At 38.8% G+C, this 27,056-nt stretch overlaps 1 protein-coding gene across 1 annotated transcript; it reads left to right on the top strand.

Annotated features, from left to right (window-relative positions):
- Positions 1-7,508: 7,508 nt before the first annotated feature.
- Positions 7,509-26,585, top strand: LOC140316692 (tumor necrosis factor receptor superfamily member 11B-like). Its single transcript, XM_072394624.1, has 6 exons — positions 7,509-7,635; positions 15,546-15,773; positions 16,348-16,492; positions 23,489-23,704; positions 25,416-25,640; positions 26,026-26,585. The coding sequence occupies exons 1-6, from the start codon at positions 7,588-7,590 to the stop codon at positions 26,418-26,420; spliced, it is 1,257 nt and encodes a 418-aa protein (XP_072250725.1). The 5' UTR covers positions 7,509-7,587; the 3' UTR covers positions 26,421-26,585.
- Positions 26,586-27,056: the final 471 nt, after the last annotated feature.

Below are 27,056 nucleotides of genomic sequence, written 5' to 3'. Positions count from 1 at the left end.
GAAAAGGCATATTTAGTGCCTGAAAATGAAAAAAAATTGTAGTAAACAGTTATGACTGTTTTCTTGAATCGTGTGGGAGTTTTCCTGGTACTGTACCAGTTATACATCAGTGAGCTACTGAATGATGGAAACAGCCAGTGCTCTAATCACAGACACAGATATATTGCCCTTAGTATGGATCAGAAAATCAAGTGACAATGAAAATGTTTTTATCGTTGTTAGTATGGGTAAATTTATCATCTGAACCAGTCTTTACATTAATTTTAAAGTTTTGCCTGTGCTTTTAATCCCTGTCATTCCAGCAAGACCAAAGGCATGTCCCAAATGCATGTAACAGACCCAGACCTATTTTCTATACCGTCAATCTGTTGGTTGTGGGGAGGACTGGAGCCTATCCCAGCAGTCATTGGGTGAAAGGCAGGGTACACTGGACCAGTCCATCACAGGGCCACATAGAGACAAATGAGACAAACAACCACACTTGCTCACACTCTTAAGGGCAATTTAGAGTCACCAATTAACCTGACATGCATGTTTTTGGATGGTGGGAGGAAGCTGGAGTACCTGGAGAGAACCCATGCATATTGCAACAGGGGAGAACATGCAGACTCCACACAGAGGGGCCCCAGGCGGCGATTGAACCTGGAGCTCTCTCACTGTGAGGTGATGGTGCTAACCACCACACCACTGTGCAGCCTCCTCAAGAATATCATTTTAAAAATGATGTATGTAGTGTTAGCATTGTCAATTTGTACATGAAGTTTGCCGTTTTTTTTATGCTTCCTTCACTTTTTCAAGGAATTCCTTCTAAATTAAATTTGATAACTCAGGAATGAGGGACTTTGATGTGAGTGTAAAGATTAAAGTCAATCTGACCTGATAAAAACCATTTCAACAATCACTAATTCTGTCAAATACATGATTTTTGTAAAGGGGAAAACATTTTTCAGCTGGTATAATACTCTCCATCTTAGTCCACTATACATGCTAACGTTTACTTAGTAGTGCTAGATACAAATGAAAAAATTAAAACATCACTAGTTTTCTTTGGTATTTGGTCAGAAAACATGGGACAAAGTCAAACCTAATAATAAAGAAGAACGACATGAGAGGTCACCTATACCTCCTTGTTATGAAAAATTCTGAGCTTATATGTGTTCGATATGGTACAGGCCAACATTTTAAACTTTTATAAACTACTATACATACATGAGGGATGAATGATTATTTCTACTAAGGAAGTCGAGAAACTCACTCGCCATGCTGTCTGCCTGCGATAACACTTGCTTGCCTTCAGTACATTACTAAATGCCAGTGATCCCATGGGTGCCCTAAAGATAACACTTCTTTATCATAAAGATATTCAAGCTTTTCCAGAGAATAAGCCTCGTTGCATGCGTCACTTGCAACACCACGCAATTCATAAGCCCAAAAGAGTTTCCCCTAAATCATTTTCAGAAACCTCACCAGAGAAAACAAGGTGACCACATCAGCTACTGTGGAAATCCAGGGATCCCTCTGCTGTTATTTCTTCTTTCAAGGTCACATGTGACTCACTGCTATGACTGGCAACACTTCCAACACTGGGCACATAATCTGCTGGAACCCTCATCCTTTTTTCAAGCCTGTCTGAATGTTTCCCTACTTGATACTGCTTTCTTTTCACCCTCTTTATAGACACTTAGTATGCGGCTACTAATCAGTCTCTCTTTTCTCTTCTACCTTTTTATAAACTGGCCCATACCCATCTCTGCTGCCCCCTATGTTTCCATATTTTCTCTATGTGTCTTTGCCCCACACTGATATTTTTAGTATACCATTGAGGCTTTATCATTAGTTACTAAAATAAAGACTTGTCCACTTTGATTTCCATCTGAGGGGCCTGGGCAATGAGAGGTATAAAATATCCTGAAACAAAAACTCTGAGGTGGACCGCAGGATGGCGGAAAGTAGAATATGAGAAGGTCAAGATCCTTCACAAGGCAACATGGTTTTTCTGTGTCTGTGCTGCAACAACATAGATTGAAACAATGTGGCTGTTGGCTTAAAACCTTTAGCATTAGGGTCACCTTATTCTGTTACCTCCCTGCATAATAAAGGTGCCCAAGTATAAGTAATAAATTGAATTTTAAATTTTATTTTACTATATTTTATCAATCCCAAAATCAGAAATTATTTTTGCAACATAAAGAAACAAAAAAACATTAGTCTGTAGTCATTTGATAAAAAAATAAGTAATCATGCAAAGTTATTGCTGTGGGCAGGAATGACCTGCTGCACCGTTCTTTGTTTCACTGGAGCTGAAGAAGCCTCTGACAGAACATACCTTGCTGTTGATCCCTTTGTTATATTCTGTTGATGTCAGCAAGACTGTTACAGTCGTGGTATTTCACATCAACTTCAACAAAACTATATTCCACCTCTATTTCATGTAATTCTTTAAATGTCCCTGTATTTAAAAAAAGTTAAACAAACATGTCCAAGACCAGGAATCAGTTGATTATGTTTTGAGACAGATTTGCTATGAGCCTACACTGGTGAGTAGCAAGCTCAAAACCAGGCTGGTCTTTCAAAAATAGGTGTCGTGAAAATCACAATCATCACAAAGTTGAGGTATATAATGTGTGAAAAACTTCTATGTATATCATGTAAAGCAGCAAGCTTCGTTTCTGTTGATTTTGTTACCATGGTAACAACCCCACCGTCTTGGCAAGAACATTGGAACAAAACAGCTACTAAAATCAAAAGTAAATGTGCACTGAAACTTATAACTATGGTTACACCCAGTAACTGAACCAAGAATACAAGTGTCAACTATAGCAAGACAACAAACTCTTGTTTGGCTCTGCCAGGGCTGCCTTTTGTGACCAATTCTCTTTCTAACTTTAATGGGAATGCAGTCTGGAGGGTTTTCAGTTTGGATGGCTTAGGACTGCATCTTTGAGTTTTACAGATGATGTGGTCCTGTTGGCCTCATCAAGCAGAGACCTCCAACAGGCATTGGGACAGTTTACAATCAAGAGTGAGGCAGCCGGGATTAGAAGTAGTGCCCCTAAGTATGAGGTCATGGTCCTGAGTCATAAAAAGATGAAATCTTCGATTTTAGAGTGAGTTGCTGCCTCAAGCAAAGGAGTGACAGGCAGATTGGGGCAGCGGCTACAGTTGGCTACCGGTCTTTGAGTTGAAGAGAGCTTTGAGTCGAAAAGTGAAATGGTCAGTTTACAAGTTTATTTATATTGCAACCTTCTTCTATGGTCTTGAGCTGCAGTGACCAAAAGAATGAGATTGCGAATACAAGTGGCTGAAATATGATTCCTCCAAAGGGTGGATGTGCTCATTCTTAGGGCTAAGATAAGGAGTCCTGTCAGAAGCTAGCTGAGCTGGGTTTGGGCCTCTGGTCTGGATGCTTTCCAGATGCGTACCAGGGGAAGTGTTTCAGACATGTCTCACTGGGAGAAGGCCTTGAAGCAGATCCAGGACTTATTGGAGAGATTACATATCTTGGGCTGTGAATGCCTCGGTGTCCCTTGCGGAATTGCTGGAGGAGGTGGCGGGAAAGGTCTGGGGATCTCTGTTTCGACTGTTCCACCTGCAAAGTGGTTTTGGTTAAGTGGCAGAAAATGGATTGATGGATGTTACTATGTGGGCTTAATGCATATGCTACATAATTCTGACAATAAGCACTTTAAAGGCTGAGATTTCAGCTTGTGTGGACTTCCTAAAATGCTTTTATAATGTTTAATTACTCATCACTATGGTAACCACTATACATGTACAATATTAGTGTTCAAATACAATGGCCTAATCTGTTGATCCCTTATTTGTTTCTAAGGGAGAAGCTAAACATGGTTTAAAAGATTGCAAATGGATGAAGAGAACTGATTGAGAAATATCATTATATATAAAAATTAAATCATCAAACAGGAGTAAGAAATCTTCCACCATGTCGGCACTGAAAACACTAACAAGTAGCAGAATCAGTTAGTGCCCTGTAAAAGTGAACAAAACAGACATGTTAGATGCAATTTTACAAAGAATGAAAATAAAATCAAATGTTTCATCACATCAGCACTTTCATCAGCAAGTTTTCTTTGGAGTTGATAATATAACACAGTCATCGAAATGAGGGCTTTCTACAATTTTGGCTGTCCATATAATCTCCTCTGTTAATTCCAGGTTTGTTTTATTTGCATGAGTCTGTAAAAGCCTTTGTTGCACAGGCTGAAAGAGAGCTCATTGTGCCTTTCTCCAGGTGGTCAGCACGACAACAGTTATTAGTTCCCCTTTCTGTTCAAACTTTTATGAGGTCTGTTATGAAAATTAATGGGACATTAAAGGGGGATACTGTACTGGTTAATTAACTTGTGCATGCATATACACATGCAACAGTAATAGGCAGTTAACATCAAAGATCTACTATCTGCTAGTAGTATAGGATAGGATAGAATAGAATACAATAGAAAATACTTTATTCATCCCCCATGGGGGATATTCATGCACACCAGATGCCCAACCAAAGCAAAGGGCTAATCTCTACATCAGTGCAGCTGAATTCAAATCAGGAATTATCTGTCACTCATCTTAACCTAAAACTGTAGTCACTTACTCTGACCAGTTCTCTGCTTGATGATCAGATACTATAGGCTTTATAATTTGATTTCACTATGTTACACTGTTCGTGCATCAGGAATATAAAAACATACAAGATGTAAACACAGAAAGACACTGATATGCATGTGTGCTTCATACCATGATAAACTCATGGAATTAGAGAAGTATTCATCTTAAACATATTTTGACAGGCTATTCAAAGGGTAACACAGTTGTTGAAAAACAGATAGCAACTAATGCACACACAGTAAGGCGTGTAAGAAGACTGCACCGTGTAACACACACATATACCCTGCTCCTACGCTACAGGCCTCACTACCACTTAACACGTCACAGAGCCCTGTCACGAATTTGTGTTAAAGTCTATATGTGTGTAAGTGCGTGTTTGAGAGGTTAGACATCCAATTTTGGTTATACCATTGTTGTGGTGCATTCTGTCCTCTTTGCTGAAAGACGTGTGCAGCGTGTCTATTTGTTTTAGTGTTTTGTTGTTATGATTGTGAGGATGTGAGGGTGTGTGTGTGTGTGTGCGTGCGTGCATTCAGTCATACTGTGGTGAGCTTTGACCTCACCACTAACATTTCCTTTGCCTCAGAGACTTGTAGGTGGGTGAGTGTGTATATTTCTGTGATTACGTCGAGACCTTGTGCCTCTACGTCATTTATGTGACATTTTGTCATTCCTCGGTACTGGTTGGAATGGACAGCTACAGAAAGGCAAATGGAAAACCTGATTTATTTTGGTTTTCCTTTACGTAAGATGCCTTGTGTCCTTACCAAAGTATTAAGATCACAGTGTGGGTGTGCCAATTATACATTTTGACTAAAATATGGATGATTTTCCTTTTGGTTGAAGCCTCTATTAGCATATTAATTGTGACAGAGGGTAAATGCCTTAGTTGTTTTTCATTTATTTATTTTGTAATGCTTTCATTTCAAATGTTCACAGAGTGAATAGAAAGTAAATTTTAACATCTTCGCCCAAAGAATTAAAAAATGCAGTGATAGGATTGCATCTTTGCTTTTCTTACCACTTTAATGATATGCACCTCTGTATGTATAAACCAATATGTTTATTTAGAAAATAAATAAAGTTCTTATATACATTATTTTATGGGTTTTGCCCAAGTAATATGAAAATTTTCCAGCAAAAGTTGCAGGATCTTTGAAATGATGGTGCTATCTGTTTTGAGGATTAAATTATTGATAGGCAACAAAAAATCTGTGTGTGTGAGATTGCCACAATAGCCACCACTGAACACTGTTTTTTACCTTTATATAGGTAAATGCCTGCAGTTCTTACACCCTCAGAGTAAAGTAGTGATGAATATATCCTCCATCAAGGTAAGAGATGAGGTAGAGTTGTGTGCATAGAGATAATAGAAATTTGATGGAGAGTCATAAAATGGGCAATGGAAAAATCATTACATTTATGACCGCTCCAGATTACTTTCTTATAACTGCAAGCGTGCCAGATAAGGCATATGTAGTCAAGTCAAGGAACTTAACGTAGTTTAAATCTATTTTAAAAGAATAAAACTGATTAGATATTTTATGGAGAAATACCAATATCCATATATTTTCCCTCTTGACCAGAGAAACAAAAGTTATATTCTGTTTCCAGCGGAATGCTCTTGTTAAAAAGGTTTTTAATCTCAATACAATGTCTCCTGATTGAATAAAGGTTAAATTGAGATTCCCTGCATCTGATTTGGCTGAGCACTCATTCCATGCTACAAAGGCTGAGATCTTACTACAGCTACCTTGGTTCATTAACAGTCTGGGTCTTTTGTTGTGTGTCATCTCTGCTCTGTCTACTGACTGTCACTCGCTAATGAATGTCAGATGAGCAGAAGAGGTGGCAAAGTTCACTGTCCCCCTACAGCATGAATGTTCCAGCTGACTTCCAGCTGTGATTGACAAGAAATACTTCAGCTATTGACTAAATAAAGGATTGTGGTAAAACTGGGTTAATTGCTCGATAAAATTTAAATATTGAATATTTTGGTGAAATATTAATAGGAAAATTCCGTTGAGATACTGAGATATTTCTGTTGAGATACTGAATTATACTGAATAATTCATGGAATGCACATAATACTTAGTGTAGCTCCTCTTTCTTTTGGGCTGACCAAGCTGTGATTGTTCACTTTGTTTATTTCCCACTGATTTATTCCCACAGAGAGAAAATTCCCAAGTTATTTTGTGGATGTTCAAATAATCATATCCTTGTTGACTGAATTATTTTTCTGTTGGTCCAAATAAACAGCTGTCAGTCATCGAATTTCCGTGGTGTCAAAGCAGAACTCAAAATATTTATATTGGAAAATGTTTCTCTGTTCACACTGTTTAAAGCTCTTTTTTCTGTTTTGACACATGTGATGGGTTACAGATGAATGATTCATTGTGGAATATAGAGTATGGAGAACACATCATTTGCACATGACTGTAGTTTTACTTCATCGTGACTTCAGTCGTAAATAAGACAAAAAGCACACAGGTACCAAAAACACAGTTGTTTGCGAGTATTCAAAATGATCTTACAGTCTTACAGGTTTATTACTTTCTGTCCGTGGGCAACAGGCAGTCTGATGAGGGAGACTCACGGCACACTCTAGTTTGCACAGATTTTTTTCTATAACATGTGCAATAGACATTTATAGACGTAAGAGAATCTCTGTGTTGCTGAAAAAGTCGCGCCTATTTCCCTGAATTCATGAATGAATCCGTACTCGATGATCATTGAATTCAGTGTTTGGGGTGAGTTTGATCCTTTGTTTCCTCAGATGTCGCCCACTTCATTCACTACTTTGCGTAATCGCTACGCAACTCTTAAGGATGCAACATCTTATTTTTAGGACTGAGACTGAGAGAGGGAAGAGAGGTGGGTGGGCACCTTTCTCCCTCTCTGCGCCATATAAGAGTGGATCTGTTATGGAGACCCCATCACACCGCAGTTCACTTTTACGCAGAAGAGATGAGCACACGGATAGCGAAATCCAACCCGGCCATGAAACTAATAGTGGTGAGTAAGCAAGGTTTCTGCAGCTCTTCTCGACCAGCACGATCACACATGGCTTTTTACAGAAGGAATTACATTTAGTTGTTGATGATCAGATTGTTTATTTTAGACGGTTTCTTGCAATAAACGTATTTTTGTTGCGTTGCACTGGGTGTACAGCCTACACTTGAATCAGTTCTCGCCGTCGTCCGCATATATGGACCAATCAAACACAAAAAAGTGAAAAGAAAAATAATCGCTTCACATTTGCTGTCCTCACTGATGCAGGTAGTTTTGGTGGTCCAGATTATTATGGGGACCAGTGGTTTGTTCGTGCGCCGCAGTTACGCACACATCTTCTAAACTCAGTAATTACTTGTGCTTTAAGTCGAATAATGAAGTTATTATTAGGCTCGCTCGTGTTTTGGTAATAATAATGTGAGCATTATCATAGTTTATAGTCAGACCTTTTCACTTATTCAGTAGCCGTGCGTATGAGTTACACAGCTCTAAATATAATCTGTGAAGCAATTTTATCAGATTATTTCTGCATTTTGTTTCGAGCTTCTGTAAAATGATACAGACTAACTCATCCTATCTAACAATTATTTTTCAAGCTCAAGATTTCAAATCAATTACCACGTCTTTTCAAATACAAAATGGCTTTGTTTGTTTTGAGGACTGTTTGCTTTTGGTTATGAATGGAGGTCGTCTTTCCTCCACCTGTTTGTTAACTGGTATGAATAGTCAGAACACCCTCAAGCAATATCTACCATTGTCATCACTGCATGAGAGTTTACTTTGGTTCACATTCAATTGCCTTCACCATAGCATTATTTTACGCACCCAGTTTGAGTGCCCTACAGATTGTTTTTACAGCAGACTGTCTGAGATGACACTAATTTGTTCTTTTGAAGTGAATGCCTCCAGGATAAAAGAGGCTATTTTCTTTAGAATGTTTTGCATGGAGTGCTGCATTGGAACCTTTGCAGGTTTTGCATATGTTAATGTGCTGATATGCATCAGGGCAGAAACAAGTCATTCTCTGTAACTGCAAAACACTAACTCTGCTATCTCTACTTGTGACCCACGTGTGTTTGTCTTTGGGTGTGAAAGAAAACGATGAAGACCGAGAGAATGTTTTGCATCATGCAAGCTTGGTCAGTTATTGAATCTGTTTGTATGATGTCTTGCTTCATTGTGTGCATGGCGCACGGTATTGACACACAAATAAGCATGTAGGAGGTAACATCCTCATTGCAGATCAGTTCTTCTAACTGTCTAAGTGTTTTGCTCTTACAGTTCCTGACATGTCACACTTCACTTAATCAAGCTTCACTTCAGTCTTTTGAAAAGCAAGACAAACATCCTTTTAAACAACCAATGAGTCAGCTGTCCAAGCACTCAGTCAGAAGGTAATTTAATGCTGCAGTGACACACTGCAATTTTGTGTTCAAAACATCGCTTTGGTTAAAAAGTGCAGCATAAATGCACCTCCTGCACCTGTGTGCTCTTTCTGTCCCTACGCATTTTCATAATGCACATTGCTTACGGTCTTCTTAAACACACATTTTGTTTTTTGCTCTTGCCTTATGTCAGTGGAGTAGTGTCAGCCTGTCTATTTGGATGTGGACACAGGTTTTTATATGTGCTAAAAACAGCAAAATTGTGCAGTTGTATCGTAAGGCTGGCTGAAAGTGAGCCAGCCAACTACCCAGACAGTTAGCCGGCATTAATCTAATCTATCTATCTATCCATCCTATAATCCCACTTTAAATCCCTATGCAGGAGTAAATGTAACACAACTGTTTTGTTATCTGTTATCTATTATCTGTGTTCTCTTATCTTTACACCTCCTCTGCTCAACTCTCTGTTGTGGCCGTTGACAGCAACTTCCCTAAACCTAGCAGCAAGTTCACATGCAGGGTACAGACGTTACTGGGCACTCACTCAATCAAAAGGATTCACTTCTTATTTGTGTCTTTTGTTTTTTTTCTCCAAGACAAACAGTGGAGAGAGGGTGAGGAAGTGACTGGGACAGGGGTGAGAGAGAAATACGTGTATGTGTGCATGAAAGTCCAGAATAAACATTTCTTTAAACGGACAAGTACTACTTTATACAGAAAGCAACAATCATTCGGGTAGGTTTTTTCCACACAGCTAACTTCCCCTTTTCGATCAACAGTAGAGTTGATAGATAGCAGAAGTCCATACCTGTGTGTGTGTGTGTTTGTGTGTGTGTGTGTGCGCGCGCGCGTGTGTGTGACCATATGTGAATGTGGTAAAATTTTAATTAACTAATTGTGTGTGTATGTAATTAAGTGTAAGACTGACTGATTATAAGACCCAAAGATTAGAAAGTGAGGATGCATAAGCTATGTAAGTTAGGCATTAATGTCAATGTCACACACAAGCCCTCATCTATGTTTTTATCTTACTATCATTTGAGTCATATTGAAAACAGTACGACTGATCCAATGTAAACTTCTCTGGTGACTATACCTGGCATTAGATGTGGCGGAGCACAAGTAGAGCATGATCTAATTGTCTTGGAACCGATAAAGCCACCAAACATATCAGGAGCTTAGAGAAATACATCTACTATTTTTTTTTCATTTATTTATCATGTTTGAGAAATGAGTCCAAATGCTCACACTCTGCAGAGAGGCAGCAGAAGTGCTTGCAATATGTACCTAAGTAAAAGTAACAGTGCTGTGTCATAGAAACCCTGAAACCTGAAAAGTACTTTGTCAACACTTTGGCAGTTTAGTCCAGTGGTTGTCCATCTGGAGGTTGAGTGACTGTATGATCTCACTATAAATCTATAGTGTCTATACTTGGACAGTAAAGAAAAGTTCTTGAAGTTTTGCTTTAAGAATCTGAATTGAATTGCTGGAGTTTCCTCCAGACTTTGATTATTTGGGTCAAATGTTTTGTTTGAAATAACTCATTACTCTGAATTTCTAGACTAAATGACGATACAATCATTCTGTTTTTACCGGCCAATAACAGGATTGCAGAAAGATTTTCAAGATTTCAAGGTTAATCTGTTGATTGCTTTTGGAGTTGATGGGGCTTATTCAAGTTGTTTGTTTATTTTTCTGCCTAACACCACAAGTCACTTATATCTTAGAAAACTAAACCAAACCCCAAAAATGTCACAGTTTACTGTTTTGCAAAGGAGGAGAATGTCCCAGTTCAGCCCATTGACCAAATGATCTTAAACTTGAAAAATCTCCACCTTTAACGTGAGGTCATGTACCTGAACAACTCAATAATTCTCTTCAGTCTTTAGGAGCTTTAGCTTTAGCCCCGCTTTGAGAAGCAGGAGCGAGTATGTTGTGATGTGGCATGGCAGTGTGACCAGAAGTCCCTCTGTGCTTCTATATGGATGACAAAAGACAGACTCCATATCCACATGAACTAACAGACTCACACACATACACACACTAATTTATGAGCTGGAATCCCCCCTCAGACCACCTGCGCTCTACAGTTAACTGAATCCATGTGCCTGCTGGATGAGCTGGTGTAGTGTGATTTGGCCCCTTTGTGCCATGACTCCGATGACTTTTCTTCTCATATCATGGCTTTAAAACTGACCTAAGGCAAACCAAACATGGAATATCATCTTGCTTTGCATACTCCACGTTCAGGGCAACTTTCATTCTCAAAACTATATGACAGAGGCAAAGTTGTATAGTTTTGCTAATTTCCCGTGGACTTTTCTAGTTTCTAGAGAAACAAGGTAGTGCAAGTTTATTGTTTCACAGTGTCATTTTGAACTAATTTGAAAAAAAGAGAGAAAACAAATATAAACATATGTACCAGGGATTATACTCCAACTTTCTGCATTATCAAGGTGCCTGTGCCGTTTGCTTTTTAGTGTCATATGACAGAAAGAAAAAAAAGAAATTCCAATGAGAAGATGTGGAGCTTCAGTTTCCCTGCATTCATATTCTCACACAGTTTTTCCCCACATGCAAACTGATTAACCCTGCACACACTTACTATCTATTTGTGTCACGTTTTTATGACAAGCTCATATGCAAAGCATGTGTGATATTTTAAAGGATTTTTCTGTCAGGTGTCTAGACTCTGTGACTATTCCACTAAAATTTCGTAGAGTGTTATTCAGCATAGAACTCTGTGATCTGATAAGTCACGGAAGAAACAAAGCTTTCATGAGTCTTTTAAGCTCAATCTAACCAACAGACAGATTTATACATTTCGTGTGTTCCTGGTCAGCCTATATCAGCACAGTGATGGATAAACATACTGTGAACAACTGAAGCTTTGCTCACTAAACATCATCTCTCAGCCTGTAAACATCTGTCTGGATTTGCGTTGTTGTGGGCAGCGTGGTCCCTTTTCTAGATCCAGCATAACCATGTGTATCACCGTCACTTACAGAGTGAAACGCACTCGTGCTGTTGCATGTCTCATCCGAGAATAAAGCATCTATTAAAAAGCACATTGATATTGTCTTTTCCCTTTGAAAATACAGAGCCTTTGCTCAATTCAGTTCACATGGGCTTTCCTGGCATACATTTACAGCAAGCTGCCTTTAGACTATATAAATACTGCACAGTAATTACCTGAGGGAGGACAACTTCCATCCAGCCATCCATTTTCTATATCCTCTTAATCCGTCGGTCGGGTCGCGGGGGAGCTGGAGCCTATCCCAGCGGTCATCGGGTGAGAGGCGGGGTACACCCTGGACAGGTCGCCAGTCCATCACAGGGCCACAGAGGACAACTTGGAGAGCCTATTTTTATAACAACCAGTGTCATATGCAGTTGTCACCACTTGCAATTATTGACATAACACCTGCCCAGCTTGCTCAAGAGGTTTTATAAACCTCTGTATCTTCATCCATCTTTCCCACTCAGTTGGCTTTGCTCCATGTAGGATATGCCTCTTGCTAACCTTTGTTCTGAAGATGCTAACAGTATAATTATGTCTGTCATTTGCCCCTAGCTGCTGTGTAATTTGGGTTTCCAGCGGTCGTCCATGATGCCGTCAGATGGCGGTTTCTAAATCAAAAGGAGGGTGAAAAGTTCAATTTTTTCTTTTTTTTTGTTTTTTGTTGTTGTGAATGGACCAATTAAAACACACGCCACGGGACATCTTCCAGACTCCTAAAAAGTTGACTTTTTTGTTGTTCTCAGTGGCATATGGCTACTATGTTGGTTGGTTTGGAAAGTGGAAACAGATACCTCTGACGATAAACTTTTGACATGCATTTGGAAACAGCAAGTTTCTCAAAAAAAATCTCAAGCAAAAAACCATCAATTGCAGTCATTAAGAATAATTTAAATTATTTCAGACTAGATATATGTGACACATCTGTTGGACTTTCTCAAATGTGGTCTCAAGTGTGAAGCTAATTGCAGCCAGAATCTGTGTTATCTGTTATCTCACATGCATGATGAGTGATAGCCTTGAATTTTTTATAATCTGCAACATTGGCCTCTAAGAGCAGGTTCCATAGAGTGTGAAACTGGTTTAAGACAGTAAATAACAAATTCTCACAAATGTGAGAAGCTGCATTGAATAATTTTGCCATCAGGCATATATAAGTTCAAATGGGTTATTTTCAGGTTTTATCATTTGTTTATCATCAGAAACATATTCGAGAATGCATGTAGTTTTATTTTTGACCTGAAACACTGTGAAGAATTATTGCTTTTAATTCCTTTGCATTATATATTTCAGTTGAAGTCTGGTTAAATTACCATGTATTAATCCTGAGCCCTTTGCTCAGTCTTATTGTCTCCGTATTAAGATTACACAGCCCTACCACTGAACTTCTCCTGGCTTGAACCTAATATTCAAGCCAAAACTAGTGTAACTAAATCCAGATTTGCCAAAAACCCAGGTGACCCTCTGTCAGTCTATCAGTATGCTCTACCCTTCTGATGTTTCTAAACTGATTGGATGTGGTCTCATGGCTTAATAAAGTATGTATACAGTTCTTAATTTGAAGAGCAAGGCAGTGATTGTGGGTTTGATTCCTGATGGGGCCACCCATACTACAAACAAACTAATGCAGTCATGGTACTCCTCAGTTGCAGATGAAAGCTTTCCCCCAAATGCTGTGTTCTGAGGTCGATAGGTTTTGCCGGGAAAACCACTGCGCTCGCCAGACTGTTTGAAGCTTAGGTTTCTATTATGGTGTGTGAAACCCATTCATCTATTTTTACTGTCTTTTTCAGTGACCACCATTTTAAGGGGAACTCGAAACAGATAATAAAAACAAACTGTTTTCACCACTCAAATAAATGTACAGTACATGTATGGTAATGAATTAAGAGAGAACACAAACACAAAATAGCTGCTGAAAGCAGTTTCGAGCACAAGGAGCATGTTTGGTAACATATGGCAGATGGGGAAGACAGCTGCTCTGCAAAATATCTTCTCCAAGAACACACATACATTTCTGATTAAAACATTTCTGTGGCCAAATATTTTGTAATACAAGAGTCAATAAAAGTGCACCTTAAAAATAACAAAAAGGGCCTTTAGTTTCATGCTCATCAATGCATTGTAGATTGTTTTTGTGGTTGCAAGTACAAATACATACATGCTGTAAGGACATCAATAGTGTGTGGTAGGGTAAACTGTAGAACAGTGTGTTTTGTGCTCTCGTGGCAAATGGGGAAAGCCCAGTAACCTCCAACAGTTCTCTTTATGTTCCGCAGCCGCAGAGCACGTAGACCAACACTGAGGAAGACAGTAATTGGACGTGAACCTCCACAAACATGCAGACACACACGCGCAACAAACACATTCCTACGCCTGCGCACTCTTCAGCTCACATGCACAGATGTTCTTTAGTTCTTTTTTGTGTGAATTCACTCAATTTGAAGATGCACACACGTAACAAAAAAAGCTTAGAACCACATACAAGCACAAACTCAGGGTCTATTGTTAGTTAGTTGTCCAAGCCGCAAGGATGCGTCCTGGCCAATGGGAAAGTCGACAGAGCCAATGCTGGAGGCCCTTTAGTATAAGAATCCTGGTCCTCGTGTGGCCTTGTCCTGATTCATAGCTACATGTGGCACACACTCACAAACTGAAATTTTATGTTTTAGAACTGACCAAAGCTCTTTACTACATGGTCTTGTTTACAAAGCAATGGCTAAAAAGGCCTTTCCCAGAGAATCACTATCAGCCACCCACATTATTGTGAATGAATAGGGACAGGTTGTTTTTTTTCAGTGGGTGAGGGGAGAAAGGGTGTGGAGTTGTTCTTGCTCTGGGGCAGTATTAAAGTGCAATACATCACCCTTGAATCACATCAGATGCTTTGCAGCTGCAGAACGGTCTGTCTTACAAAGCTGCTGACAAGGGTAGAAACTATGGGTAAATTCAGAGAACACAGGGCTGTGCAGTTAATCCTGTGTCAGGCATTAATTGTTAGTTAATATGTACAGAATGTTTGCGTAGTTTATTGATCATGAACTCATTAAGATATTTTAGAGGATGTAGTTAAACAAAAAAAAAAGATGCTAGGAAGCAATAAAGTCTGACCAAATAGTCATGAGAGAATCTTAATCGGAGCATGTGGCAAAATAATCAGCACAATTTGAAGCATTATAAAGGGACAACAATGACAAACATGAAAAGATTGAAAATGTATTATTTATGGAGAAGATGTCAGAATGCAGAAATGCCTGTCAATGAAACTGTTGCTGGATGTTTTCCTTGAACAGCACATTTCAAATCACATCAACAAGGAGTTTCAGCTGAAATCCGCTGAACTTTCTTTCAACTCCTTCTTACTGGAAGCTTAAGGTTTGAGAGTGCTCCAAAATAAGAAAAAAAGTCATTTAAACTTTTTGCCAGTGGGGATCTCTGCACAAGGATTCATTGGGGAGTTTTGTCACTGCTGTTGAGTCACTGTCAAATTGACTTTCTTTCTCTTGCAGCTCTTCACAGCTTCTCTATCCTGGGCCTTTCAGCAACAAGCTGTGCCACCACAGTACCAGTACCGAGACCCTGTGACATCTGACCTGGTATTATGTGACCAGTGCCCCCCTGGCACAGCTGTTAAACAACACTGCACCGCCGACACGCCCACTGTGTGCAGTCCCTGTCCCGTGAGGCACTTTGCCGAGAACTGGCACTGGGGGGACACATGCCAGTATTGTACCTCGGTATGTATGGTGCCAAGTGGTTTGCACGCCATACTAATATCAGTAACACTTTCTTTCATGAGAAACACCAGATTTTGGATGTGTCTGCTCAAAATGAACTGAACAGATTTTTTTCATTTTCCTTCGTGTGTTTATCCTCTGGTGTATCAGAGCTACTCATATGATTTATTTCTGAATTTTCCTCAGCTCATACTATTTGTTTACATTTTGACACATTTGTCATTTTAGAAGCCAGTGTGTGCATATCATGTATTGTTCCTAAAAATGACAGTCTCTGCAAGCTTATCGTGGTAGAAAGGTCCTCCCCCACAGGTTTCTATGTTTTCCTCTTTGCCACTCCGCAGAAATGATGTAATCACCTCTTCATCACACTATTGTTAACATGTCTGCCTCGGGATGCTTTTATAGTCTGTCACTTCTAGCACTTTTCATTCAAGACAGCTTATTTGTTGCATCACAAGCACCATGTTTTGTTTATTACTGTCAATTACTGTGTGGTTGTGAATAATTTATGTGACTGTGTGCAGGCAACATCATAGCCTCACATATGGCATGCTTTGTTTGCTGTGTTTAGGTGTGCAAAGAGAGGCAGTTAGTGAGACAGCTTTGCAACAGCACCCATGACCAACTCTGTGAGTGTGTGCCAGGTTTCCATCTAGTGGTGGAGTTCTGTATTGCACACAGTTCCTGTATACCTGGCTATGGAGTGACAGTTTTAGGTAAGAGATTCTTATTGGTATTTGTTGGTTGAATTAATTTAAGTAACAAACTGTATTATTTTTTTGCTATATTCCCACATATCCTGGCACAGTTACTGTCTTTATCCATAGAAGCATTAAATGCCTAAAAAATTATATTTATCTTAAATAAAGGAATTGAGTCAGTACACAAACACACCGTAGAAAAAGCAGTAGTTCACTTTGGTATGTAAAAGACAAAAGACTACTGTAGCATTATCTTTTAAAATGGAAAAAAGTATGCATCAATTTTGTTTTTAAAGCCCAAACATTTGGTGTTTACATTTAATGCTTTATTCAATTCTGTCCTCTTTTGCCCTTTTAAATCACTGGCATGTCATGAATAGTTGCACTGAGACACACATCAGTTATATGTTCACAGTAGGATTTCTGCTTTATTACAGGAAGCCTTTTTGTCTTCCATCCTCTTTCTAAAAGTCATTGAGTCAGATCTGTTCCAGATGCCCATCTCTCCTTTCACAGAACCAACTTTCTTAAAGACAAACTTTTTCTTAGAAACTCTCAGAGATCTGTTGTGGCCAACTTCATCTGCAAGTGATTTACTCCATTTTCTATTCTGCCACATGCCGGCACAAAAATATTTGATTACGCACATGAAAAAAGAAAGGCAAATTGGGGTTTATTTAAACTATGGAAATTTTGTAAACGTACAAGTTTTTAAGCTTTGTGTATTTGTGTGTAGTTTGCCATTTTGAGAACTAAGACCTTTTATAACATAGTAGTATACTATTTCAGCTACTTGGTTATGGCGTTCCATGTCTGCCGTACCTGACTCCATGTTACACCCTACTACTATGTGCTGGACTTTCTCTGAGGCATCAAGCACAGTCTGCTCTTGCGGTCCTGTCTGGTATGATAGTACCTCTATACTGTCTTTCAGACTAGCATTTTTTAGCCACTTCTCAATATCAGACACTTCTTCAATGGTAAGTGCCAGCAGGGGCTTATCTTTCTATGAGGTTCCTCCTCTTACTCTTCTTCCTCACTGGGTTTCAGATGCCTGAGTGACTCACTTAGCAGTTCATCACTGGGGGCCATCTTCCTGATGTACTCCTGGATTGTTGTTGTTTCATCCAGGATAATTGCTCTGATGCTCAATAGCCCCTCCCTCCCTCCACTTAGTGAACACTCTCAGGGTGCTGGACTTGCCAATGTTACTCCCAATGTTCTTGCTGTATATCCTAATGAGGTGTATCAGTGAGTTGATGTCTCGCTCAGCCCTCACATACAGCTTGGTGTCGCCTATGTAGATGAGGTGGCTGATGGTTGCCCCACTTTGAAACCTGTATCCATAGCCAGTCTTTGTGATAATTTGGTTGAGAGGGTTCAGACCTACATAGAGCAGCAATAGGGACAGAGCATATCCTTGGTAGATACCGCACTTGATTCTAATTTGTCCAATTGACTTTGGGTCCCAATGAATTGGGACTGCATGGTGGTGTGGTGGTTAGCACGGTGGTGTGGTTGGCTGGGGCCTTTCTATGTGGAGTTTGTATGTTCTCCCCGTGTCCCACTGTCCAAAAACATGCATGTTAAGTTAATTGGTGTCTCTAAAATCCTCCTTAGGTGTGTGTGTGTGGTTGTTTGTCTCATTTGTCTCTGTGTGGCCCTGCAATGGACTGGTGACCTGTACCCCAGGGGTACAGGGTGGGGGAGGTGTACCAGCAGAGCCCACAACATAATCAGAGACTCCACACAGAGACATTTATTTTGGAGTTATCATATTAAGCTAGTCCGATGGCGAGTAAATACATCGCAGTTTCATTCCCAGTGTGCACTAACCAGTGTATGTTCTGGATGACAATAAAGTGGCTTTTCTATTCGAGATACTTGTATACTATTTCAGCATTTTTTTAAATGTAGAAAACTCTTATACAACTATATCTCTAAATTTGAGGCATAGACCTAGTTGTGTAAAACTTAGTTCCTCTACGTATTTCCACTCCTTACGTCACTGAAGTTGATTAGCTAAATCAACGTGCAGTATCATGTGAGTACCATTTTGCATTGTTTCCCCTAATTCCTTTCAAATGCTGTACCTCATTATGATAAATACAGTATAGGTTCTTGTCTGCAGGATTAATGTAGTAGATGTTTGATGTTAAACATCCCTCACTGCAGGGGGATTTTTTTTTGGTAAGTCATCTTTGGGCATCATTTCTTCTAAAATTAGCATTAGGATAACATGACATTTTCAAAATATTAAGTGCTTTGTGACTTGTTCCTGTCACGTACGGTTATGCTTATTTTATAACTTTACGAGTTAAAGAGGAAACAGACAAGCCATTAGTTTGTTTACATCAACAAAATGGCCACTTTTCCTCTGAAATTCGGAAGCTGAGCTTCCTCTTAGATTTCACAGAAATTAGACTTAAGATAGTTAGTATCTTGTCTATAATAAAGATCTCTGTATGGATACAATGAGATCCTGCTCAGCCTTTCAGAATGATTCTGTTGAACCCTTCCAAAGCAAGTACTATGATAATTTAGCGCAAACTGTGTTCTTTATCAAAAGTAAAAGAATATTGTGGTTGTCACAGACCACACTGAGTAGCAATATGTCATTTCTTATTAGCTGCCTGTCAAGTCAGGAATCAAAGGTTGTCCCTCAATTTCCTTAATAAGTTCTGAATATCTGTGGTCACTACTGACTGAGCATGTCGTCATGATGTATGGATCTGTAAACCAATTCATTTAAAATATTATCTAAAAATTATCTAAAAAGATATAAAATTATCTTTTCTGTGTCACCAGTGACTGTTGGAAATAGAGATAGAGACTGATGCTGAATTTCAACATTCAACTTTCTAACCAGTATCTGGTATTTCTGCTTGAACCACAGAACTTTCTTTGACTTCTTCTTTTATCTGAGACTAGGATCCAACCACCACAAGGATGAAACAGCATTTTCCAATGACTATGGTTATCATATGACCCCTGTGGTCCTAATACTACTCAGAAATGAGACAACATTTTCCACAGAGCCCTCTAATGGATCTACATCTGGATTTGAGAGTGTGATGTTCATGATGTGTGTGAGTGTGATGTGAAGTTCAGTAGACATGAGACAGCAGCTCAGGGGATTCCCCCTTGCCCCCTTGAAGCTAAGGGACTTATTATGTAATTCCTCAAATTGTGGTTAAGACCTTCAAACCAAAGAATAATAGCTCAGTCTCCCAAAAACCCATGCTGTTTATGACTTCATTCCCTTCACTTTGATCTCCCAACTTGTGTGTTTCTTCGTCGCTCTCTGAATGGGAGGTTTTAAGTATTTGTAGCTGAGTATCCCTTGTCATTGCTGTATTGATTTACTGCAAATCAAGTGATAAAATAAAAAAGTGAAAATGTGAACCAACCAATGAATGACAGAAACACTTCAAATCATTTTGACTTTTTACAAGCGACAAACCAAAATGACAAAAACATTGTAAAATGTGGATAAAGATGAAGTGTTTGGTCAAATGATCAAATAAATCAATTAAATTAAATATATCAAATGTTGATTTTAAAACATTTTACTATTTCATAAAAACATATATCATCTTATCTTAAATTTGACAACTCAAAAGGGCTGGGTTGGAGGCCACAGTAAGCTGGAAAAGTAAGACATACTGATGAAAAGCAGTTGGAGGAGCAGTTTGCAAGTAATTAGGGTTAACTGGCAACAGTTCAGTAACATGACTGAGAACTTTAAGAAGGCTGAGTCTCTCAGAAGTTAAGATGAGCAGGGGTTCAGCAATCAGCAGGGTTCTAAAAATCTGTCTCTATAAATTGTGAAACAATGTCAAAATAGTGTTCCTTTCAAAAATTTGCAAAGACTGCATGATGTCATAATACTAAGAAACTAGAGACATCTCACAAGCTAATGTGTCAGGTTCTCAAGGACCTGACACATTAGCTTCAGACCCTTAGGCAGCACTTTGCAACAAAGAAACACGATTATTTAATTGGAATTACTGCATCAACTCAGAAACAATTGCAGCAGTCATTGTCTGTGAACACAGTCCACTGTGACAAACAAGATAGAGCTCTTCCTTGCAAAGAAGAAGCCATACATGGACGTAATCCAGAAATGCTGTTGTTTTCTCAAGGCTAAAGCTCATTTGAAATGGACTGAGGCAAAGTGCAAAACTGTCCTGTGTGGCCTTCAGAATAAAGAGCACAGGGATCATCTGGTTTGTTACCAGTGCTAGTTCAAAAGCCTACATCTAATGTGGGTGTATTAGTGCCTGTGGAACTGGCAACTTGTACATTTGGAAAGGCACCATAAACGGTGAAAGGTATTTTCAAGTTTTAGAGAAACATATGCCTCCATCCAGATTATGTCTTTTTCAGGGAAGGCATTGCATATTTCAGCAAGACAATACTAAACCACATACCTGCATCTACTACAACAGCATTGCATCATAGTAAAAGAGTCTGTCTGTCTGTCTGTCTGCCTGCCTGCCTGCCTGCCTGCCTGCCATCCAGATCTTTACAGATTTAAAACATTGGACACATCATAAAACACAAAATGCAATGAATTGAACTGTTGAGCAACTCAGGTCCTATTTCAGATAACATTGGGACAACATTCCTCTCCCAAAGGTCCAGCAACTGGTCTCTGTAGTTTCCAGATGTTTGCAGACATTTTAAGAAGTGTTTATTTGATCAAATTCAAGATGAGCTACTATTTTTCATGAAGTATTAAAATGTCTCACATTCAATATTTGATATGTGTTCTATGTTCTATTGTATATTGTTGTGAATGCAATTTGATTGCATTCTGTTTTTATTTACGTTTTACACAGCATCCAAAGTTTTTTTGGGGGGGAAATATGTGTTTGTTTGATCAGTGGAATCTTTGATGATTGTGATGGCCATAGAAATTACCAAAAGCAAAACAATATGTTATTTTGAAGTTGCTCAGAACATCATCAACTTCTAAAATTAATTTTGTGCATGTCATTTTTTTGATCAGTTAAGAATTTTCTTGGTTGAAAAAGGCATTCGGCCATTTAAGTTCAAAGCTGTTTTCTTAGGGAGCTCTAGCCAAGGAGACAAGATAGAAAGTTGCAGACAAAACAGAAGGAAATTAGACAGCAGATGACACAAGACTGAAAACAAACAAATCTGCTAAATTCTATCTAAAAGGATGTGGATTTTGACTTGAGATATCAGATTCCACAAATTCTTCATATCTAATTTATGTATATTATCTTAAGACAAAGAAACACAGCAAATCTTCACAATTGAGTGGTTGAAAGAAGGGATTTTAAGTGTTTTTTCCTGAAAAATAACCAATACAAGTCATACAGTTCTCAATTATTGTAGAGACACACATTAAATCAAATTTGCATTTGAGCTGCTCTTCATATTAGATTTTTTTTCCTCACCTAAATGTATGTTTAGCCAATTTACCTTAGATAAGGTAAGGATGGTGAAGAATATCGTAGAAAAGAAGAGTACATCACAGATTACACTGGAGTGCCAATCACTGGAAACATTTTAGAAAAATCAACTAAAAAAGTGTCATACACCCATACTCTGTAGACACTTTATTAGTCAATGAGTCAAAGTGTCCAACACTTTTTTTAAGGATGGCAAAGCAAGGACCACTGTTTTATTATAATTTAATAAAACAATTAAATTATAAACCATTTATAATAACATTTAGGTTATATACAGTATATCTGTTATATTATGTCTAATATCCATGTTGAATCTATCAAAGAGCTGACATGCTGATTTGACACATTAGAAATTCTCAGAAAAATGAAGTAATGTCAGCCTCTCTCAGATGGTCTGAGACATTCTTTTTACTGTTTTTACTCTATGTGCTTTGTCATCATAGATGAAGGAAACGTTTGCTGTATGCATATCAGTTGGTGGTTTCATGTTTTTATGTTAGCTGTTGAAAAAAAGCCCACACCGTGCCATGATAGCGGGAAACTGATCAAAAGGTTACATCTGATAGAAGTGTAGCGTCATCCTACGCACTTTCACTTCTATGCTTCGGTCTTAAAAATAAAATGAGGATGTGATTACACAATAGTTCCACTACATGGGTTGTCATGCGTGCTTCTGTCAAAACCAGAAGCTGACAGGGTTTACTGTAATGTTATCAGCTGTTATCTGTAATGAGGGGTTAGATAAATAATCTATGTTTTTTAAATTGCCCCAAGATGTAAATATTACTTTAAACATTTTTTTTCCATGAAAAAGGAAGCACACTGAATACGGATTTTTCTGTCGATTTAAAAAATTATCAGATTTGTGCTATAGCTTAAGTCACATGTTGTCATAGTAACAGGTGCAGCATACTGCAGGATATAGTACAACGTTTAGAAAACTAAGTGGGCGTAGTGAGTGAGTCAGAAGTAAGGAATTCTCAGTCATCTGGTCTGATGAGTTGTCATGTGTCACTGTGGTTGCAGTTCTTAGAATCACATCATCTTAATTCATAAACTTCATGAGTTGGGTCATGTTCACATCATGAAACCTGCTGAGGTATTTCAGATGAAACTTATAGATATGAAAAACCATCAGCTTTTCTCTTTAAAGTTAATAACTTACTCTGTCAGAGAGACTCCACACAGAGACATTTATTTTGGAGTTATCATATTAAGCTAGTCCGATGGCGAGTAAATACATCGCAGTTTCATTCCCAGTGTGCACTAACCAGTGTATGTTCTGGATGACAATAAAGTGGCTGAGTCAGAAGTAAGGAATTCTCACAGTCATCTGGTCTGATGAGTTGTCATGTGTCACTGTGGTTGCAGTTCTTAGAATCACATCATCTTAATTCATAAACTTCATGAGTTGGGTCATGTTCACATCATGAAACCTGCTGAGGTATTTCAGATGAAACTTATAGATATGAAAAAACATCAGCTTTTCTCTTTAAAGTTAATAACTTACTCTGTCAGCTCTGTCAGTTCTAAATCATGACAAGGATCTTTTGTGGATCTCTTTCAGGCACACCAGTGAGTGACACTGTGTGCGGGCGTTGTCCTGATGGTTATTTCTCCACCGGCGGTTCCTCCACCGAGCCATGTCAGCCCCACAAAAACTGCTCAGATTTTGGTCTGAAGACACTGAGATGGGGAACATCCACTTCAGACAGCCTCTGTGGCTCCCAGGAGAAGAAGGCAACACTGGAGTGCGCTCAGCATCACACTTTGTGCCATACTGGTGAGAACATGGACAATCTGCTGGAATCATATGCAAGGCTTTAGGACTAATGTAGTCTGGGATCAGGGTAAAAATCATTTGTACTGTTTACATCCAGCACCACACACATACAGTACATTCAACAGTGCTTTGAGTAAACCACAATGGTCAACAACCTAAAATCACTCAGAACTGAATTATTTCAGACTTGTGGTCATTTTCATTCTTGAAGGCAGGGGATTTCCTTGGTCAGGTTCATCGTCCAGATTCCATTCTTTTCCAAATTCCTGCATGTCTGAAAACCAACAAAAGAAAGAAAAAACAGGGGTTGAATGGGATGTTTATGGGACTGCTTTCAAAATGACCCATAATGGATCAATTACCCCTTTAAGTGTCACATCCTCAAACACAATAACAGAGGAAACTGAGTCAAACATGAAGTTAGCTGATTCGGCTTTGTTACTCACATTTTAACTATGAAAGATGCTGAAACATAATACGAGAGCGAAAGCCTCAAATATGACACTTAGTTCTCACTTAGTTCTCAGAGCCTGAGAAACCACACATACAGATGTGCAGACCCTGGCACACTCAAGCACAATGAGTACCACACTTCCAATAGAATACACAAATCTATTTACCCTGAAGGAGGGTGATGCTTTCCTCAAGCATTCATTCACAAATTGTCCTTCTGTGAAGTACACAACCACAAACTGTCTGCAGAAAACCTTGGATCAGTTGAGTAGTTTATTGACAAATATGTGAAACTGAGAGCATTGGGATTCCCAAAGCTGTTATGTAGCTTGAATAAACCACGAGGATATCTATGTTAGTTATAAATCAAGCCACAGTTGCATCATCCACACATCAGAGAAAAAAGCCAAATGTCTTCTTCAAATTAAACTCAGCCACAAAAATGCATTTTTATAAACCTTCTTATTTAACATTTAGGCATGTCTATCATTTTTTGCAAGTCAGTCAGAAAAACAAGCAGAAAAAAGAATTTGTGGCTGCATGACATTTGTAATTTCATGTAAAACATTTCCCATAATTTTTGGCTGACTGTCCTGCTTATATAAACTTGGACTATCCTCTGTGACAGCAGGAACATCTAATGTTTCCCAATTCTCAAATTTTGCTATAAAATACACTGCTTTTTGAAGAAATACTTTTGCCTCATAAGGGAGGTACAGGAAACTTTTGCGGCATAAAAAAAAACCCCAGAAAAAAAATCTGCTGTGTTTGGTGCAGAGCAACACACAAAGTTTAGCTTGGCTAGTCAGACTAATGTCAAAGATAGTTCTGTGCTGTCCATAGGGAACAGAAAGAAGAGATGTTCGTGGTTGTGCTGTGGTTAAATTACTGAGAAACACTCACACATACAAACAAATCCAAACATGTGCAAACTAACTAATATGAAAGTTAAACAGTTAAACACTTATCTTTATGTCAGCAGACTGAGGAATATCAGTTAAACAAAGATATCTTGTTAAAGGCTCACTAATACAATCTGCCACCACTTTCCACTGGTCTCACCACAGCAAGTTAGACTGGAGCAGCCAACATACTTAGTGCATTGAGTTTATCGTGATTGCGGTCTATGATGAAAAAAAGGCATTTATTTTTAAATGGAAATGATCTTTTTTCTTTATATATTAAGCTGTCTCAAATACAGCAGCTAAAGCTGCAGCGTTTTTTTAAGAAACATTTTCTGTCTTGTAATTCCTTTCAGATGTGACTCTTTGTGAGGAGGCTGTCTTTCAGTCACTGGCCTCACTGCGACTGTCCTCGGTGTCCCTGGAACGACTGCAAGAGAGTCTTCCTGGTCAGAGGGTAGATCGTAAGAGCCTGGAGAGGCTGAAAAGGGCCTGCTCTCCACAGCAGCAGGTCCTGCAGTTGCTGCGACTGTGGAAAGAGCAAAACAAGGACCAGGACAAGCTGTATGGCATCATACAAGGTATGGATTAGGGACATATGTGGATACTTTAATTTCAGCCCTACTTATCAGACAGAAGTTTCTCAGTCCACCTGGGTAGCTACACCTCTGAAAAGGCCCCATTCACATGTGGTGTCCCTCAAGGTTCTGTGTTAGGCTCCATGTTCTTATTTTTGTGTCTGCTTCCACTTGCATCAGTTTTTGAGAAACAATAACATTTCCTTTCACTGCATTATTTGTTTTTATGGTTGTTGCATTTTCATTCTGTAAAGCACTTTGGTTAACCTCAGCTGTTTTTAAATGTGATACATGAATAAAAGTTACTTGGCTTGACTTGACTGATTTAAGTTTGGCTTTTAGTTAATTTTTGCCTATGTATATTGATATTAGCATTGTGACTCTACAGGTGTGAACCACTGTGAGAGAAAGGTCTCCCGCTGCAACAACCTAAAAAACCTAACACTTGCAGACCTCATGAAGATAACGAACAGCCTGCCAGGGATAAAAGTTCAGGATGAGGATGTTCAGGCCATTGTTTCAACCTGCCCATCCAGGCAGTACATCTTGCAGATTCTACACCTCTGGAAAACGGCAAACTACAACCTGGATCTAGCAAAAGGTCTGTCTCAGAGTCTGAGGGTGCTGCGCAGCCAGGGAGCACCACGCTATCTCCTGAAAGGCCTCAAGAAGATCAGTCGAATCATAGGAACCACCTTGGCACCTAAGATGTATGAGAAGATGTTTGTCAGCATGCTGAAGGATGAGTTGTGTTTTAAAGCTCATAAGCCATTAAATGAATGAGGTATTGAGGAGTGTCAACAAGGATTTATGCAGTCTACAGAATAACCAAATACTAATGCATTGTCAATCACATAACCCAAAAATACATACACACAGTCAGATAGTTTATGAGAAAGAATAGCAGACTTGGGGAAAATAATTATGTGATGTCTTTAAAAGCATCAATCAAGTCTTTGCAAATAGAATTTTTTTTCTTGTATACAGTTATGTCAAAAAGAAAGGATAGACTCTGTCACTTGTGTGATCTTATAATTAGTGAAATACAACCTCAGATGAACAGCGACAAATGTCATATTGCATGGTTATTTTGCTGATCTAAGGCATTCAGGTGTGTGTTTACACAATATAAAATATCTTATAGAAGCAATATTTGCTGCCCATCAATCTTGGAAGGGTTATCCATCATTCAGGAGCGAGATTACTTACAAGTAAAAAATACTGAAGACAATTACCAGTCCTGACAGGAGTGGATGTCTCAATAGGTTTAAGTCTGTGCAATGCTCAGAGAAACTGCAAAAACCTAAGAGACACACACCTTAGGCTTCAATTAGCTAACATGCTACGGTTAAAGTTCCTGACAATAGAATTTAAAAAAAGACTGAACAAATATGGCTTGTTTGGATATTTCTATTCTTT

Source organism: Leuresthes tenuis, unplaced genomic scaffold (assembly GCF_036924035.1).
Source record: "Leuresthes tenuis unplaced genomic scaffold, fLeuTen1.0.hap1 SCAF_10, whole genome shotgun sequence".
Taxonomy (NCBI): Eukaryota; Metazoa; Chordata; class Actinopteri; order Atheriniformes; family Atherinopsidae; genus Leuresthes; species Leuresthes tenuis.
The sequence above is the reverse complement of the archived record's forward strand: the minus strand, read 5'-3'. Positions and strand labels throughout refer to the sequence as shown.